Below are 18,064 nucleotides of genomic sequence, written 5' to 3'. Positions count from 1 at the left end.
ACAGTTTAAATATTTGAAATTGAGATGTGGAAATATGTATTATATTTTCAATAATTGATTGAGATTATCAAATAATTATTTAGACATGCTCTTCAAGCAGAGACCATTAGCCAAGTGTGATAACTGCACTGAACTGCTAAGGATGCCTTTTTTTTTAAGCTTCAGGTGACTGCCTCAAAGTAATGTGACCATTTTTTATCATGATTGTAGGACTTCCTGGCAATTGCTCTTTTCCAACAGATCACATTTGCCAGAGAGAGGGCAGATATAAGAAGTCTCTCTCTGCATTGTGACGACAAATAAGGAGAATGAAAGGATTGGGCACTGCTTTCAGTGTCTCTGCAAAACCACACTGAGGCAGTTTTGGGAATCGAGTTGCTTTCTTGCAAAGTTGAGCCCAGAATCTAATTGTGCACCTGCTTTAACTTGGATTTTATCTTTCCTGAAATACAAAATATGAAAGGGTGACCTCTCCCAGTCCTATTGCCTTCCAAAGTATTTGCAGGTTCAGATGCAGTTGTTGAGAGATGGGGTCTTCCTGACTTGAATGTTCAGGTAAGGGGAAGAAACATTTTGCAATTCTGCGTTCATGTCAACTTCCTCTGACAACTCTGGGATTGACCTGTGCCATCTCCTTGACTGAATGCTTTTGAGGCTACTTTATTATGGCTCTAGCTGGCATTCTAGTTCTCCAGTTTATTGTCATCTGGTTGCACAAGAACCATCTGACGAAACCGTGTTCTCTGAAGATGATGGAGTCTAAGATTTCCATGTACCACGAAAAGCACCTTCAGTAGTAGTCAAATAAGTTGAAAGGAAGTTGCTTATTTTTCTTTAAACTTCCAAAACCAGTTGTTTACTGTGGTCACTTATCTGTTGAAGGCATCAGCCAGATGTTTTTTTTATATATAATAGACACAATCCTGTTTATTTTAAATGTCTTAATGGTAAGATGGAAAATGAGAGACATCTATTAGAAATGATGAATGTTTATGCAGCTTTAGAATATTATTTATGTTAAAGCAAAGATCACTTGGTTAAGCCAAGTGAACGTTCAAGCAAACAAAAATATGATACTTAATTTTTCAGGCTCTAAAGGCAGCAAAAAAAATAGAGCGACAGAATAGGCATGGCCAGTTGATTACAACGGCAAGTTTCGCAGTGGTCATCGTAAAGTGAGCAAGATTTACAATAGACACAAGTCAACAAAAGGAGGAGATTAAAAAGACTAGCCATGGGAAAGATCAATTTGATTGGAACAAAATGTTCCTTCTGCTCGTGACAAAATTGTACTTTGTTTCTTCTGTAAAAGTGTGACATTGTACAGAATAATCAGGGTGATTTGTATACACAAAGTTCACAATTAACTACTGAAATTCCACAAAATGGTTGGCAATTCTTTGGTGTAGAACAGTTGTTGGACCAAATCTTTGAACTGTAATAATTGTATTATATTGATGTCCCTTTAAAATTTGTTATCAGCTCCTCTATAAATAATATAATGTACAATTTGTTTATGCAATAGTCTTGATAGCCAAAACTGATGGCAAAGGTACTGATTAATGTTTTTCATTAGTGTTGACATTTTTCTAAAAAAAAATAAAATATTCAAGTCCATTAGCTTCCTTGTGATTTTTATGAAGATGTGGAGTTTATGGAATTCGCTGCCCATTGAAGCAGTAAATATATTTAAGAGCAGGTTGGATGGATTTTACAAAATAGGGAAATGAAGAGATATGGGGAAAAGGCAGGGAGGTGGAGATGAACACATCATCAGATCAGCCATGATCACACTGAATGGCTCGACGGGCAGGTTGGCCGACGACTCCTCCCATTTCTTATGCAGCATTTCTGGAAGCAAGAAATCCTGAGGATATCTCGCAAAACTTGGATTTTATCTTTCCTGAAATACAAAATATGAAAGGGTGACCTCTCCCAGTCCTACTGCCTTCCAAAGTATTTGCAGGTTCAGATGCAGTTGTTGAGAGATGGGGTCTTCCTGACTTGAATGTTCAGGTAAGGGGAAGAAACATTTTGCAATTCTGCGTTCATGTCAACTTCCTCTGACATCTCTGGGATTGACCTGTGCCATCTCCTTGACTGAATGCTTTTGAGGCTACTTTATTATGGCTCTAGCTGGCATTCTAGTTCTCCAGTTTATTGTCATCTGGTTGCACAAGAACCATCTGACGAAACCGTGTTCTCTGGTCCTCTGTGCATAATACGTAGACAGACAGACAATACATATGCACGACAAGTATTCATATATATATATATATATATATATAAATTTTGCTTTATATATATTATGAGAGTCTCAGATGGTTTAGTGTGAGCAGTTCCTTTGGTTGTTCAGCATTCTCACTGCTTGTGGGAAGAAGCTGTTTCTCAGCCAGGTGGTGCTAGGCCTGATATTCCTGCATCTGTTGTATCTCCTGTTCAAGGGATCTCCCTTCAGCTTGTTCCCAAAAGGTATCCAGACCCATACCAGAAAATTGGAGTGACTGTCTTTCCTACTCTGCCACAATGGACTCCAACCTTTCCAAAACTTTATCCACTAGTACATGGGTTCTCCATCGGCACTGAGGTCCTATGTAGGATCAGTTAATGAGGAATCTGAACCTTACAAATTGTGGCTGAGATAATCAACAGCAATAAACAATGCTCTCTGGATACTAAAATAATAAGCGAGGTGAGACCATGAATGTTGTATTCCCTCACATTGGGTCGAGAATAATTATGGATTGCAAATCCAATGCCAGGCCTATCTAATTTATTTCCACTGTGGAATAGAACGTCATTCAAAGATTGATTTTTAAAAAGCAGTTGGAAAAGATAGCAGATTCAGGGAAAACGAGAGCTCTGTTCTCAAACAGGGCGACTGATAGATCAATGCTGTGCAGTAATAAAATATGGGTAAGGCTTATACAGTTTTGGTCTCCTTATTTAGGAAAGAAAACAGCAGCATTTGAGAAAGTGTAACAAGATTCACAAGTACTTGGGTGAGAGGTTTTTTCTATCTGTAGCTCAGTGGTTTTCAAACCACCCCCCCCCCCCCCCAACTCACATTCCACCTTAAACAATCCCTCTGCCATAAGTGCTCTTGATTAGTCAGGAATTGCTTAAGGTGGGATGTGAGTGGGAAGAAAAAGGTTGAGGACCACTGCTCTACAGCCAATTGTTACTGAAATATTTTGCTTCAGAAAAATTGTCATTGGCCCATTTCCTTTGGAGTTCTGAAACCGTGCACAGAACGAGTCAATGAGGTACAATGACAACCTTTTTCTTCCCACTCACGTATCACTTTAAGGAATCCCTGACTAATCAGAGGGCTTGTGGCATAGGCATTGCTTAAAATGGAATGGGAGTTTAGGAGGGCAGTTTGCAAATCTCTGCTCTAGCTGCTAGCACAGTGGTTCTCAACCTTTTTCTTTCCACTCACATGAAACCTTAAGTAATCCCTTAGAATGCTATCGGTGCTCTGCAATTAGTAAAGGATTGCTTAAAGTGTTATGCGAATGGGATTAAAAGGATAAGAACCATTGTGGAAGAAGTTGGATATATATACTCTGGAGTTTCAAAGAATGGGAGGTGATGTATTGAAATGTAGAAGATCCTGAGTTATTTCAACAGGGTAGACATTTCCTTCTTTCTTTCTTCTTCTTTGGCTTGGCTTCGCAGACGAAGATTTATGGAGGGGTAAATGTCCACGTCAGCTGCAGGCTTGTTTGTGGCTGACAAGTCCGATGCGGGACAGGCAGACGCGGTTGCAAGGGAAAATTGGTTGGTTGAGATTGGGCGTTGGGTTTTTCCTCCTTTGTCTTTTGTCAGTGAGGTGGGCTCTGCGGTCTTCTTCAAAGGAGGTTGCTGCCCGCCGAACTGTGAGGCGCCAAGATGCACAGTTTGAGGCGAGATCAGCCCACTGGCGATGGTCATTGGGGCAGGCATCAAGAGGTTTCTTTAGGCAGTCCTTGTACCTCTTCTTTGGTGCACCTCTGTCATGGTGGCCAGTGGAGAGCTCGCCATATAACACGATCTTGGGAAGGTGATGGTCCTCCATTCTGGAGACGTGACCTACCCAGCGCAGTTGGATCTTCAGCAGTGTGGATTCGATGCTGTCGGCCTCTGCCATCTCGAGTACTTTGATGTTGGAGATGAAGTCGCTCCAATGAATGTTGAGGATGGAACAGAGACAATGCTGGTGGAAGCGTTCTAGGAGCCGTAGGTGATGCCGGTAGAGGACCCATGATTTGGAGCCGAACAGGAATGTGGGTATGACAACGGCTCTGTATACGCTAATCTTTGTGAGGTTTTTCAGTTGGTTGTTTTTCCAGACTCTCTTGTGTAGTCTTCCAAAGGCGCTATTTGCCTTGGCGAGTCTCCATTTAATTTCCAATAATGCTAGAAACACCATAAGACCAGAAGATGCAAGAGCAGCAGTAGGTTGTTCGGCCTGTCGAGTGTGCTCTGCCATTCCATCATAAGCTGATCTATTCTTTCATTCACTCCCCATAACCTTTGATACCCAGACTATTTAGATGGCTATCAATCTCTGCCTTAAATACACCCAACAACCTGGCCTACACAGCCACCCGCACCAGCAAATTCCAGAGGTTCACCACTCTCTGGCTAAAGAAATTTCTTCACATCTGTTTTAAAGAGCACCCTTCAATCCTGAGGGTTGTGCCCTCTTGTCAGAGACACCCCATCCATGGGAAACTACTTTGCCACATCTACTCTCTCCAGGATTATCAACAATTGAGATGTTTCAATGAGCTTCCCCCCCACCCCCTCATTCTTCTGAACTCTAAGTGGTACAGCACAGACTGAATGAGGGGACACACAAGCAGACGCTGAAAGGGTGGAGAATCTGTGTTGTGTCCCCTCATGATTTTGTGGGGATCATTTCTCATTCTTCTGAACTCCAAAATACAGATCTAACTTCTTTAGCTGCTAGTGATGGAACAACATTCAGGAATTGCGGAAGTCTGAACATTGGGGCTGAACAAGGAAGCAGGTAAATATTTGAGAGAGCAGGGAATTTACAATCGATGAGAACTGGCTCAGAAGAGAGGAGGTCAGAGGGAGATCAGCTAAGATCCAGTTGAACAGCAGGTCAGATTTGAAGGACGAAGTGGCGCACCGTTGCTCTGGTTAGGTTCTTGTATCAAGGCCCAGTTTGTTTCCTCAGATGGAAATAAAAGAGTGGCATGGTTGGCATAGCGGTTAGTGCAATGCCTTTACAACACCAGTGATTGGGACAGGGGTTCGAATCCCGCGCTATATGTAAGGAGTTTACACGTTCTCCGTGTGTCTATGTGGGTTTTCCCCGGGGGCTCCAGTTTCCTCCCACCGCTTGAAGCATACTGGGGATATGGGTTAATTGGGTGTAATTGGGGCAGCACAGACTCATGGGCCAAAATGGCCTGTAACTGTGCTGCATGTTTAAATTTTTAAAAATGCAAAGTCACAAATTCCAAAAAAAAGGCAGGTGACTTAATTCCCATTTCTTGGAAATTGCTCATCTCTTCATCAACACCACCAAAGCAGATGATCTGATTGCTCTGGGAACCTGCTTTCAGAAAACTGGCTGCTGAGTTTCCTCCACTTCAGAGTTGCTTTGATGAGTGCAAAGTTCTTTTGGATGCACTGAAAGAATATATGCAAAGCAGAATGGAAATAAAAATCTCTGCATTCATTCTAAATTAAACTTTGACACGTGCTCACAATACTGAACTGGGTCCTTCAAGTTCCATGATCAAAAGCCACATATTTTTCCTAAACCACACCAGATTAATTAAAGTTAAAAGGATAATTTTGGTATTGTATCTTTACCTTTGCTATATGAAGAACACTGTTTGACCTGCTGAGTTTCTCTACATAAGCATTATGTTTTTACCGCAGTCACAGCGTGTACAGAGCCGTTGTCATACCCACGCTTCTGTTCGGCTCCAAATCATGGGTCCTCTACCGGCATCACCTACGGCTCCTAGAACGCTTCCACCAGCGTTGTCTCCGCTCCATCCTCAACATTCATTGGAATGACTTCATCACCAACATCGAAGTACTTGAGCTGGCAGAGTCTGCAAGCATCGAATCCATGCTGCTGAAGACCCAACTGCACTGGGTGGGTCACGTCTCCAGAATGGAGGACCATCGCCTTCCCAAGATCGTGTTATACGGCGAGCTCCCAAGATCGTGTTATACGGCGAGCTCCCAAGATCGTGTTATACGGCGAGCTCCCAAGATCGTGTTATACGGCGAGCTCCCAAGATCGTGTTATACGGCGAGCTCCCAAGATCGTGTTATACGGCGAGCTCCCAAGATCGTGTTATACGGCGAGCTCCCAAGATCGTGTTATACGGCGAGCTCCCAAGATCGTGTTATACGGCGAGCTCCCAAGATCGTGTTATACGGCGAGCTCCCAAGATCGTGTTATATGGCGAGCTCTCCACTGGCCACCAAGACAGAGGTGCACCAAAGAAGAGGTACAAGGACTGCTTAAAGAAATCTCTTGGTGCCTGCCACATTGACCACTGCCAATGGGCTGATATCGCCTCCAACCGTGCATCTTGGCGCCTCACAGTTCGGCGGGCAGCAACCTCCTTTGAAGAAGACCGCAGAGCCCACCTCACTGACAAAAGACAAAGGAGGAAAAACCCAACACTCAACCCCATCAACCAATTTTCCCTTGCAACCACTGCAACCGTGCCTGCCTGTCCCGCATCGGACTTGTCAGTCACCAACGAGCCTGCAGCAGACATGGACATACCCCTCCATAAATCTTCATCCGCGAAGCCAAGCCAAAGAAGAAGAATGGTCAGGAAGGCAACCAACAACTGCTCTGCAATAGCCAGCCCTCACAAACATTATGTAATAATAGTTAGATATTCCGTTTCAGTCATTTATTTGAGGAATAAATCATACCTCAGAATGCCCGCGTGTGTGTGTGTGTGTGTGTGTGTGTGTGTGTGTGTGTGTGTGTGTGTGGTGATCTGGAGAAATACTGTTTTGTCTGGTTGTATACGTACAGTCAGATGATCATAAACTTTAATTGAACTGTGTCAGTGAATGTCAACGCATCCAATGTTGTGGTTCTGCTTACTAGTCATAGGATGGTAACAGGTCCTTCGGCCCACCAAGTCTGCACTGACCATCAAACTACATACAAACACAAATCCCACATTACTCCTGTTTACTTCTTCCCGAGCTCTCATCTATGCCCTAAAGATTTGACTCACTCTCCTGGACACCAACCTGCCCTGCTTTGGGGAAAGTGCAGACCCCCCCCCCACCCCCACCCCCACCAGAGGAAGCCCATGTGGTTAGGGAAACAACATGGAAACTCCACACGGACTGCATTTGGAGGTTAGGATCCACCTGGGTCTCAGGTGCAGGGGGAGCAGCTATTGTAGCTAGACAGTGCGCTTACATGAGATTAAACCCCTTTTCTCCTGAGACACAACTGGTTTCCTTTGAAAGCTTCTACAACCAAGTTTTGCACTGGCATCTACACTCATTGTTAACTCAAAAATGTAAACTATCAGCAGAGAAGGGATGGAATGTTCCCAAACCTCTCACAGCCTGGGAGATATTTAGGAAAATGAGGGTTGTGGCCAGCAGAATTTTCAGCAAATACATCTTTGAAGATGTTTCTGGCATCATTGTTAATAACACACAAGAGGACATGCTGTTCTTGTTTGGAGGAAGCGTTCACAAGGTCAGCAAAAGGAACAGAAAAGGAAAGCAGAGCCCGCACTCCACAGTCAATGCCTGCAGCACAATTCCTCAGGTAACAATCGTCCTGCTGAGGGAAAGCAAGGAGAATGGTCAGGAAGGCAACCAACAACTGCTCTGCAATAGCCAGCTCTCACAAATATTATGTAATAATAGTTAGATATTCCGTTTCAGTCATCTATTTGAGGAATAAATCATACCTCAGAATGCCCGTGCGTACGTGCGTGCGTGCGTAACTTTAATTGAACTGGTTGTGGGGAACTGCACTTCCATTCCTGAATTTTACGGAGCTTTTACTTTACACAATGCAGATTTTAAAACCCAGTGTCAAATAACCTGCCAAGACTCAATATTAAGGTGTGAATAGTAGACCTTTCAAAAGGGTAAAGGAGGTTGATTGGCAGTAAATTATAACAAATGTAAAAACGTGACCACTTTGTGAACAGAGATTAGAGCCCAAAGTTTAAGATGCCAAGAACTGATTTAAAAGATCGAATGGCTTCCCAATTCTAACAGATCAGCTGAGGAGTGTTTGTTTCATTGACTTTATTGTAGTGGAAAAGATCAGGGTTAAAAAAAAATGTTCAACAACAAAATTATAGTGAGGATTCGATGGCCAGAATTCCTGGTCTTTGTTGCTGCTAGACTTGTCCTTTTCCCCTGCCCTCTGGTCAACATCTCAGCAAACCCTGCTACCCATGTTCCAATTCACAACACTCCCCATTTACCCATCCTGCAGGCCAGAACTGTCTCCTATTTAAACCATCTCCTAGCACTTTTTGCCAATTTAGTTTCATGCTTCCACTCCTCTCTATACTTTTCCCCACCTGACAACCTCAAATTTCTGGGCCCTTCTTATCAGGACATCTTGAACATTTTATCACAATTGCTCCACAGCAGATGCAATATCGCTGGATCTCCACTCAGCTCTGGATCACCTCAAAAAATAGCAATTCATACATACGCTGCTCTTCATCGACTACAGCTCAGCCTTCAATACCTTCAGTGCTGGTCAAGAACCTACAAACTCTAGGCCTTGATATTGCCCCCCCCTCTGGAACTGGATCCTTGACGTTCTCATCAGAAGACCACAGTCAGTACGAATTGGAAACAACGCCTTCTCCTTATCATCACAGGCGCTCCCTAACGATGCGTGCTTAGCCCACTGCTCTACTTGCTAAACATCCAGGATTATGTAGCCAGGCACAATTCTAATGCCATCTACAAGTTTGCCGACGACACCACAGCTGGCTGCAGAATCACAAACAGCAAGGAGGATGAGTACAGGAGGGAGAGAGATCAGCTCATTGAATGGTGTAATGACAACCACCTTGAACTCAACATTAGCAAAACCAAGGAGATGATTGTGGACTTCAGGAGGGAGTCAGGGGAACACGACCCAGTCCTCATCGAGTGCTCAGTAGTGGAGAGGGCCAAGAACTTCAAGTTCTTGGGTGTCAACACCTTTAAGGATTTGTCCTTGAGCCTCCATGCTGATGCAATCACAACAGTTTTACATTGTGAGGAGTTTAAGGAGATTTGGTTTGTCACTGAGACTCATGAAAACTTCTACAGGTGTACAGTGGAAAGTATTCAGGACAAGAATAAACTCCAGAGGGTTGTTAACTTGGCCTGCCACATCACAGGCACCAGACTTCACTCCATCGAGGACATCGACATGAGGCGGTGCCTTAAAACAGCAGTCTCTATCCTCAAAGACCCCCACCACCCAGGCCATGCCCTCTTCACTCTGCTACCATCGGGAAAAAGATACAGGAGCCTAAAGATGAGCACTCAGCGGCATAAGGACAGCTTCTTCCCCGCTGCCATTAGATTCCTGAATAATCAATGAACCAAAGACACTGCTCTACTTTTCATGCACTACTCTTTTTTTTTATATATAGTAATATTATAAGATGGATATAATATGTATGTTTGCTCTATGACGCTGCCGCAAAACACCCAATTTCATGACTTGTTCATGACAATAAATCCTGATTCCGATTGATCAATAAGCAGCATTGCATTCAGCTGTCAAAGCTCCAAGAGGATTTGGGATCTTCTCTTGAAACCTGTACAGCCTATTTCTGTTCCCATGTCTTATGGTCTTTACGGCCTCACTTTCCTCCATTAAGACCTCTTTGAATAGACCTTTGGTCATTTTTAATTTAACTTTGTCCTATTGCATCCTTGGAGTTCATGCTCTTGTTGCAAAGCACCTCTGAAATTCTCTAGGAGGGTTTTGATATGTAAAGATTGATACTTGGATATCAGTTGCCATTGTTAACATTGACCTCCTGCACGTGGTCTTACCTCAGGGGAGCTTGGGTTAATAAAAGCTCTAAAGGAAGAAGCATCAAAATCAGGTTTGCCAGGCTGGGATTAGCTTTTTCTGGCAGGCTATAAGATTAATGAGTAGTATCCGGTAATCAAGTAAACCATCCCAAAATATTTATACAGTAAATCCCTGATATCCGCCACCTATAGGGATTGGTAGATGCCGGAAAAGTAAATTTCCCAGTTGCTTGAGATTGCATGTTGCATGATTGGCGACCTAACGGTAAGGCCCACCAATATTAAACTGCTTGCGGAGAGTTTATTTTCTGAGATTTTTTTCTGCTGGTTCCTTAAGGATGCTGGTTGCTTGAATTCTGGACAATGGGGTTTTAATGTAATTGACAATAAATATATTGTATACAGTATATAACTCTGTACTGTGTATTGTGTGTGTATGTGCCCATGGACTGAAGAAACACTAGCCCCATTTCCACTGGTACCCTGTCCCAGGAATTAACTGGGAATTTACTGGCACAGGGTCCAGTGGGAAAGGAACGTTGTCCAAACTCAGGCATCAAATCACGTCAGGGGATTAACCGCCTCCACCCCTACTCATTATCCCTGCCATTTGCTGACGCCAGCATGCTGATAAAACCAGTGGAAAAGGAACAGCAGAAAGTCATCCGTTTCCAGTTGAACAGTCCGATCCCTGGGGATGAGTTGTGTTCAGTTGAAAAGCAATTAGTGTCCTAGTTAAGGGTGGCCCAGTAGAAATGGCACAAAGGGCTTCCTATCCTGGAGAACTGCACAGCCAGTTAAATGGGATGCCAATGGAAAAGGGTTTATATGTGCAGTCAGATGATAATAAACTTGAATTCAGCTGTTTCATTGTGCTGCATGTAAATTTCTGGCCCGTAACTGCACCCTTAATCACACTCAGGTGCTCACCCGGAATATTTAAAGTTATTATGACACTCACAATGTTCACGTGAAGACTTTTTACATGCTTATTATTTTGAAACAAAATCCTTAATTTTATTGCTTAATCAGATCTTATCGAATGTTCTCAATGCTGCCCTGTTAACCTTCCTGTTTGCTAACTAACTCTAATTAGACTTCCTGCAAACTGTTTACGTTGATATTGGGAAAATGAACAAGCATTTAGAAATAATCAAGTTACAAGAATATCTCACAATGTTTCCTTCATTGTGGTAAACAATAGATTTGGCGTTAATGGTTCCAAATTTCCATACACATTAATAAAAACTGCTGGCCTTTGGGTACTTATCAGGTTAATTTAAATGGCAATTACATATGCCACGAGCATAAATTACTGTATACTCTATATAACCATATAACAATTACAGTACAGAAACAGGCAATCTCGGCCCCTCTAGCCTGCACCGATTTAAGTGAAACTCCACTAGTCTCACCTACCTGCTCCCTGTCCATATACCTGAGTAAAAGACGATCCTTGAACGTTACAAGTGTCACCTCAAACCAGGGATGGTCTTAAAAGCAAAGTATAAAATTCAAACCTTAACAGCAAAGTCTCAGTGCTTCCCCGTGGGGTCCATCCATCCAGTCCAACTGGCATCAGCTCTGTACACACTTACGGCCTGTTAAATGAGCTAATAATATGTTCAATATGCTAATAAAATTTAAGCCTTTACTGATCAATTTGCTTTTAAAATATTGTGAAATAGTATATTTCATCTGCCCAGCAGCATCACTCCACTGGTCAACAGTAAATGCCAGACTTGGGGTAGTCTCAGATAGCAAGTATAGCTCAAAACCAACATTTTAGGTGGAAATTCAGGGGCTCATCTTATACACTGGTATATACAGTAAACAGATGATCTTTTGTGGATCAATTCAGAGAGTGAGTGAGTGAAAGATGAGGCAAGGGAAAGATCATAGGTATTTGGAGTACTGTATCATCTTGGTCTTCTTATTCAAAAAAAGATGATAGCATTGGAGTCAATCCAACAAGCTATTTCTTGGGATGAGATATTTGTCCTTCCATGGGCAGCTCAAGAGATTAGTGTAAATTCCTTGGAATTTGAAAGAATGAGTAGTGAACTTATTGATGAAGTCCTTGGGGAGCATGACAGATGATTGGGCAGCACGGTTAACGTAGCAGTTAGCTCAAAGCTGTTACAGCGCCAGTAACCAGGGTTTGAATCTGACGCTGTCTGTAAGGAGTTTGTACTTTCTTTCCGAGTCTGTATGCATTTCCTCCGGGTGCTTTGGATTCCTCCCACCGTACCGGGGTTGTAGGTTAATCCGGCAGCAAAAGACCAAAAGGACCTGTCACTGTGCAGGATGTCGGAATTTAAAATGGTAAGATGATTGCTCGTGGGAGAATCTTGAACAGGGAGGTATCATTACAAGGTAAGATGCTTGGAGTACATAGAGGATGGTGAATCCTTGGAATTCCATACCCTCAGAGAGTTGGTGGAGCTAAATTGCTGGAGGTATTAAAGGATGAATTAGTTATATTTTTGGAAAATCACAGAATTGAGGGTGACGAGGAACTGGCAGTGAGGAGAAGATGGAGTCTGGGGAAAAGCAGCAGATGATTGAATGGCAACACGGGCTTGAGGGGCCAAATGGCCTAAACCTGTTTTTACAACCAAGGGAAAATGATCTGTTAGCATTATTCCGAGTGCCAACCAGTCAGGGAACATGTACCACAATTAAAGTTGAAATTTGGAAATTCCAAAATGTCCTATATTTTAAAATATTTATGAGGGAATCACAATATCTCATTAACATAAATATTCTTTCAGCAGAAGAATTTGCTAATTAGTTATTCTCGCTTAGTTCCGGCTCTCCATCCCACAGGTTGATGACGGTTCCTTTCAGTCCGTTTGCAGGGTTTGATACGACGATACCCCACTCCTCAGAAAGGAACAGCGTGTGTATGAATGGATTTAGGTAAGTAGAGGGGGTTGCACAGGTCCAGACCCACCCTCTCGACATCCCCTCCCGGATCCAGTGCCTTGGTGGAGGCAGATCTGTAGCAGTGAAGCCAGACCAAGCTTCGATGCCAGGGAGCCCTTTCTGCACTTCACAGCACGTCTTTGCTAGACAGCCATTGACCCTACAAGAGGGTTCGTCTGCCTTTTGACAGGCCTTGTTTTTCATCCTGCAAGGTGTCAAGTCACCCTCCACACCAGGCAAACCTGGTGGGGGAGCCAGTTTAGTCACCAGCTGCCTGACCATGCAACTGGTAGCATTGGGTCACATGGTACCAGTAGCACTCAAAATATATCAAACCCTTAGGCCTTCCAGACTACTTATAGTCACACTGAATCCCTGGACAGTAAATCAGTTGCTGTTGGTTTCATGGAGTAGTGATACTGTTACAGCAAACTTTACTAAATTCTCTTGAAATGGCAGATTTATCAGTTTACTCCCGAGGGGCAACTATCCAGAGCCTCATCAGGAATCCTGCTTCTTGGTCTATTCCACGTGTTTACTAAGCTGGATCTGTGAATCTGTCCTTCATTCTGCAATGCTGATACTCCTCACCCTCAGGGGGGTGAAACAGGAGAAATCCTCCTGGTCGCGCAGCAAGATGTCATTTCACAAACCTGAGGTGTGCAACACACAAATAGAATGCTTTGTATTTCAATATTACACAATGTCATTGATGGTTGTCTTCTCACTTTACATTATCCTGAGGAGCTGCAGGGAAAACTGATCCTACAAACCTTGTTTTGATAACAAAAAAAAAAAATTGGTTACCTCATGATTTGTTTTCAGAGCCAGGTAACTCTCCGAAGCAGACAAAAGCTCATCATGCTGAAAACAGCGTCACGGTTTCGGAGTAGCGCCCCACCTTTTCAAGCATAATTAGCGATGGGCAATAAATGCTGACCTTGCCAACAAAGTCTCAAATATTAATATACAAAATTTACAAAAGATAAGCTTAGAGAATTATCTTGAGATTTCAAACTTCTGTTATCTTGACGGTTTCCTTCAGAAAACCAATTCATCGAGAGAGGAGCTTTCAAAGTTATCAATGTATACAAATCCCCACGCCAGTTAGATGCACTGACCACAGTCACAAGAATGGTTTCTCTTTTGGTTGGGGACACGATTTGGTGCTACCATACATTGCTCAGATGTTCTACATCAAGGATATCAACAAAACATTTACCTCACAGGCCAGCAACAGGATTGCTGATTTCATGAGCTAGGAGTGGAAAATAGACCAAAGCAATAGTTTTTAAACACCTAAACATATTCCCTTCGTGATATTTACAGGTTAAAAAGGCAACGTTGGGCCTGACGCATATATCAGTCACACCACCCAGTTAAGTACATCGTTTCGACATCTCAGGTAAAACACAGGAGTCAGACGCACGAGCTCCAAGATGGGTTCACTAATTCAAAAGTATACTTTCAAGTGGAATTGAGAAAATGCTGCTTATTGCGTGCCTTTTGTTAAATAAGATGATAAATCAAGATGCTGTCTTCCTCAGGAGGTAGAAATAAATGTCCAATTATTTAAAAGTGAACATGAGGCTTTGATATTCTGTTTAAGAGAAAACAGGTTAAAAACCCTGCACACACTACTGCACTTCACCACTAAAACAGACAATTGGTTATTTCTCTCATATAAGGTTGCTTAATAACTGCAAATTGACTACAATTCTTCCCTCAGTTACCACAATATCCATAAGTAATGTTAAGCACTTCTGAATACCTTGTTGTCACGGTAAACACAAATTCATTCTCGAATATCAAAACCCAAAATCAGTGCAATACTGAGGGAGTATGCTGCATGGTGCTTTCTTCCAGATGACCCATTAAATTGTGGTCCCATCTCATTTGGGTGCAAAATACCTCCTGAAGTTATTTTGAAGAGAGGAAGGAAGTTCTTTCAATATCAACAAACAGAGCTAAAACACACGACCTCATCAATAGCTCATCACTTTGTGCGAGCGTTGCCCTGCACACACTACTGCATTTAATGAATGGCTTGACTCAGACAGAATTTCATTTAGTGCAAACTACGACATGGATTATGCATTTTGATGAATTTAGCACTGGCCTTATTTATTCAATGCTGATCCAGTTCCCATGCTGCTCCTCTGTGGCCTTGCAATTTTCAGCTCAAGTTAACAGTATTCTTAAAAAGGAAACACATGGTCTTCTTAGAACTAGCAATAATATTAACATACAACTTTAAAATGACATTTGCCCATGAAAGCCAACGTCAAAACATTTTTTTTGTTTCCTCAGGTTTGCAACCATTGCTCATTCAAAGAAGCAGAGATAAATTTAGCTGGTTGGATTTTGCTCATTTAAATCCACTCAGGCCACGAATGCCAGTTTAATTGGTCCTCACAATCAAATGCAGTCCAGCCAGTCTCGAACTTCCCAAGAATTTCTCACTGCCTTTTCCAGTCCAACATTTATCTGAAGCAGCTGCACACAGTTCTTGAATTATTACTTTAATAGTAAAGATTACTGTAATAACCCCATCATTTAAACCATGAAATGACACAAGACCCATTCCATGCAACCTTCCAATTAAACTCATTTCAGTTCACTGCACAAGCAGGCGGTTTGTGAGTTCTTAAAATGAGTTTACCACAATCAGTCCCTAGCAACTGATTTTTATGAAGGGAAATTATGATTCAAATCTCCTTACACTTTATCCTCCCATCACTTTTGTAAATTCCCCAATGTTACTACCACTTCTTTCCCCTTGCGACACGGGCCTTTCCAGCTCCTGTTACGACCCATGTGTAACAAGCAGCAATAAGGCAATGAACCAGACAGTGTTTAATTTTAAAACACTAATTTTATTTCTAACTCTTAAACTATAGTCTTAACTTTTAAACTATCCTCAACACTAAATCTATCCCCAACATTGCGCAGGGTGTGTGTGTGTGTGTGTGTGTGTGTGTGTGTGTGTGTGTGTGTGTGTGTGTGTGTGTGTGTGTGTGTGTGTGTGTGTGTGTGTGTGTGTGTGTGTGTGTGTGTGTGTGTGTGTGTGTGTGTGTGTGTGTGTGTGTGTGTGTGTGTGCTGGGGGGGGGGATGTGCAGAGGGAGGGGGTGTGAGTGAGTGAGTGATACCCAAACCATTACAGTCCAGGCCAAAATCTAGAAAGTTACTCCAAAGTTCAGTCTTTTAAATTCAGTGTCGAAGTGTAGGCCTTTGAAGTTTGATGCCCAGAATTACAGTTGAACTGATGGGAAGACTGGAGTCATGGCTGCTACAAACTGATGAATTCTTCTTGCGTTGCCTTTGCACTCCTTTTGTAGGCAAGACTCAAACTAGGTGGCCTCTACGAAGCTTCCAAGACCCTGGCACCGGACTCTCCAAGTGTCCTTCACTGTTTGTCACAATCAAAATGAAACACTTTGCTTCCCAAAAGACCCTCCTGGAACAGCCATTCACAGAGCAGGCCTTGCTCTGAATTCCACCGAACGGCCGGCCACAAGAGCTGCTACCTCTTCAGCAGCCAGAATGGTTCCCCCTTGCAAAACACAATGGCTTTCCAAATGTTTTGGATCTGGAACAGACGGTGATAAGCCCTCCCTCAATTTTGCAATGCCTCAAATTGTCACTGGGCTGTGACTTGTGATGGTACTTGTGTGAAATGTTAACTGTGACCATTCAGTTCCTCCTGTCTATACTATCCCTTACAGTGATAATCCCATTTTACTAAAAGAGGAGCTCATAATACTCCCTATTCATGATGCATGAACCTCAACTCTGAACATTAACAATTAACCAGCTTTTCTCACCCCATTTATGATCTTGGCTATTTCACGGAAATCAGAGGACGAACCCTGACCCCTTTCTATTTAAATCTTTAGGAAACTTCAGCCAGACTCAGTCGCCTCAGAGTCTAAAATGGCTTCAAATTCCACCCTTGACCCCCAAAGCCAAGGTTGACTGCCCAGTGCCATGATGAACTGCTGGAGGTACCATCTGATCCAAGAAACATTCATCCAAGACCCTGCCCGTTCTCTTAATTGGAGATGAAAGAGAATTACACTCTGAACACATGCCTTGCAATCCACCAATTCTTCAATTCTTTACATTGATCCCACACTCACTCTATTTTGTTCTTGAGTATTTCCACCACTCACCCACACTCGAAAGGCAAGTTACAGGAGCCATCTTTCCTACTGACCCATGGAACTCAGGGTCAGGATTGAACCCAGGGCACGGAGCTGTGAGCAGTGGCGACACTAGGGACCATGGACTGAGTGTATGGAGCGTAGAGGAAACAGGTGTGTGTTCCTTGTATGTTCAGGGTGGCAGTGCGGGGGGGGGCTCTGACCGGAGCACATTAGGAGGTTCAAAAAAGTGAGGCAGCAGTTCTCCCAATGTATCTCGGATGGCAAATTGATGGTCTCGGGAAGGGAAGCGGAGTTAGATACAGCAGCGTTCATCTCAATGGATCTACGTTGTAGAACAAAATATGCGGTTCATAGTTATCGAGAATGCTCTGTGGTGTAAAGAAACACATTTTAAGATGAGGATGTTCTGTGGTTTCATCCAAAAGTAAAGAAACATCATTACAGAACAGTACAAGCAACAAAATAGTTGTTTTTCAGAATCTTTATCACTATTACATAGAAATGATTAAGTTTAACTGAGGGGTGTTACACAGCAGCGCAAGTTAAATGTTACTGACCCATGGAACTCAGGGTCTACTGTATGAAACAAAATATTTTGGATAAAGCTGCCTCATTGCATGGACAAGGTTTATCCCGCAGAAAATATTAGTTGGTTATTATTTGTAGGAGTGGCACAAATTGCTAATTAAGTTCATGTCAACTCACTCCACCTGGAAAGGTGATACAAGTTTTTCAAATGTAACAATCCATCTCTGAAAGGAGCAAACTGGAAAGTTTTGGGCTTTAATTTGTTATACTTTCAATGTTGATATTCTCTATCTAATTGTCAGTTCATGCTATCAGATGTCTCATTAGCTCAGGCTTTCCACTGCATTTCTATTGAACTGGCCAGAAACAAGGAATACAAATTTAACTCCTCTACGACTACCACCACAAG

At 42.7% G+C, this 18,064-nt stretch overlaps 1 protein-coding gene across 6 annotated transcripts in view; it reads right to left on the bottom strand.

Moving 5' to 3' along the window:
• Positions 1–18,064, bottom strand: part of LOC138747739 (V-type proton ATPase 116 kDa subunit a 1) — a 176,535-nt gene that overhangs the window by 67,278 nt on the left and 91,193 nt on the right. Inside the window, exon 21 of one of the 6 annotated variants that reach the window (XM_069907271.1) lies at positions 15,001–15,157. The exons of the other annotated variants lie outside the window; for them this stretch is intronic. Within the exon in view, the coding sequence (XP_069763372.1) occupies position 15,157 (1 nt within the window). The 3' untranslated portion in view covers positions 15,001–15,156. Of the gene's footprint in view, positions 1–15,000; positions 15,158–18,064 lie in introns of those variants that run through there. 6 annotated transcript variants of the gene reach the window in all.

This window comes from Narcine bancroftii, chromosome 12 (genome assembly GCF_036971445.1).
Source record: "Narcine bancroftii isolate sNarBan1 chromosome 12, sNarBan1.hap1, whole genome shotgun sequence".
In the NCBI taxonomy this organism is placed as follows: domain Eukaryota; kingdom Metazoa; phylum Chordata; class Chondrichthyes; order Torpediniformes; family Narcinidae; genus Narcine; species Narcine bancroftii.
This window is presented reverse-complemented; position numbering and strand designations above follow the sequence as displayed.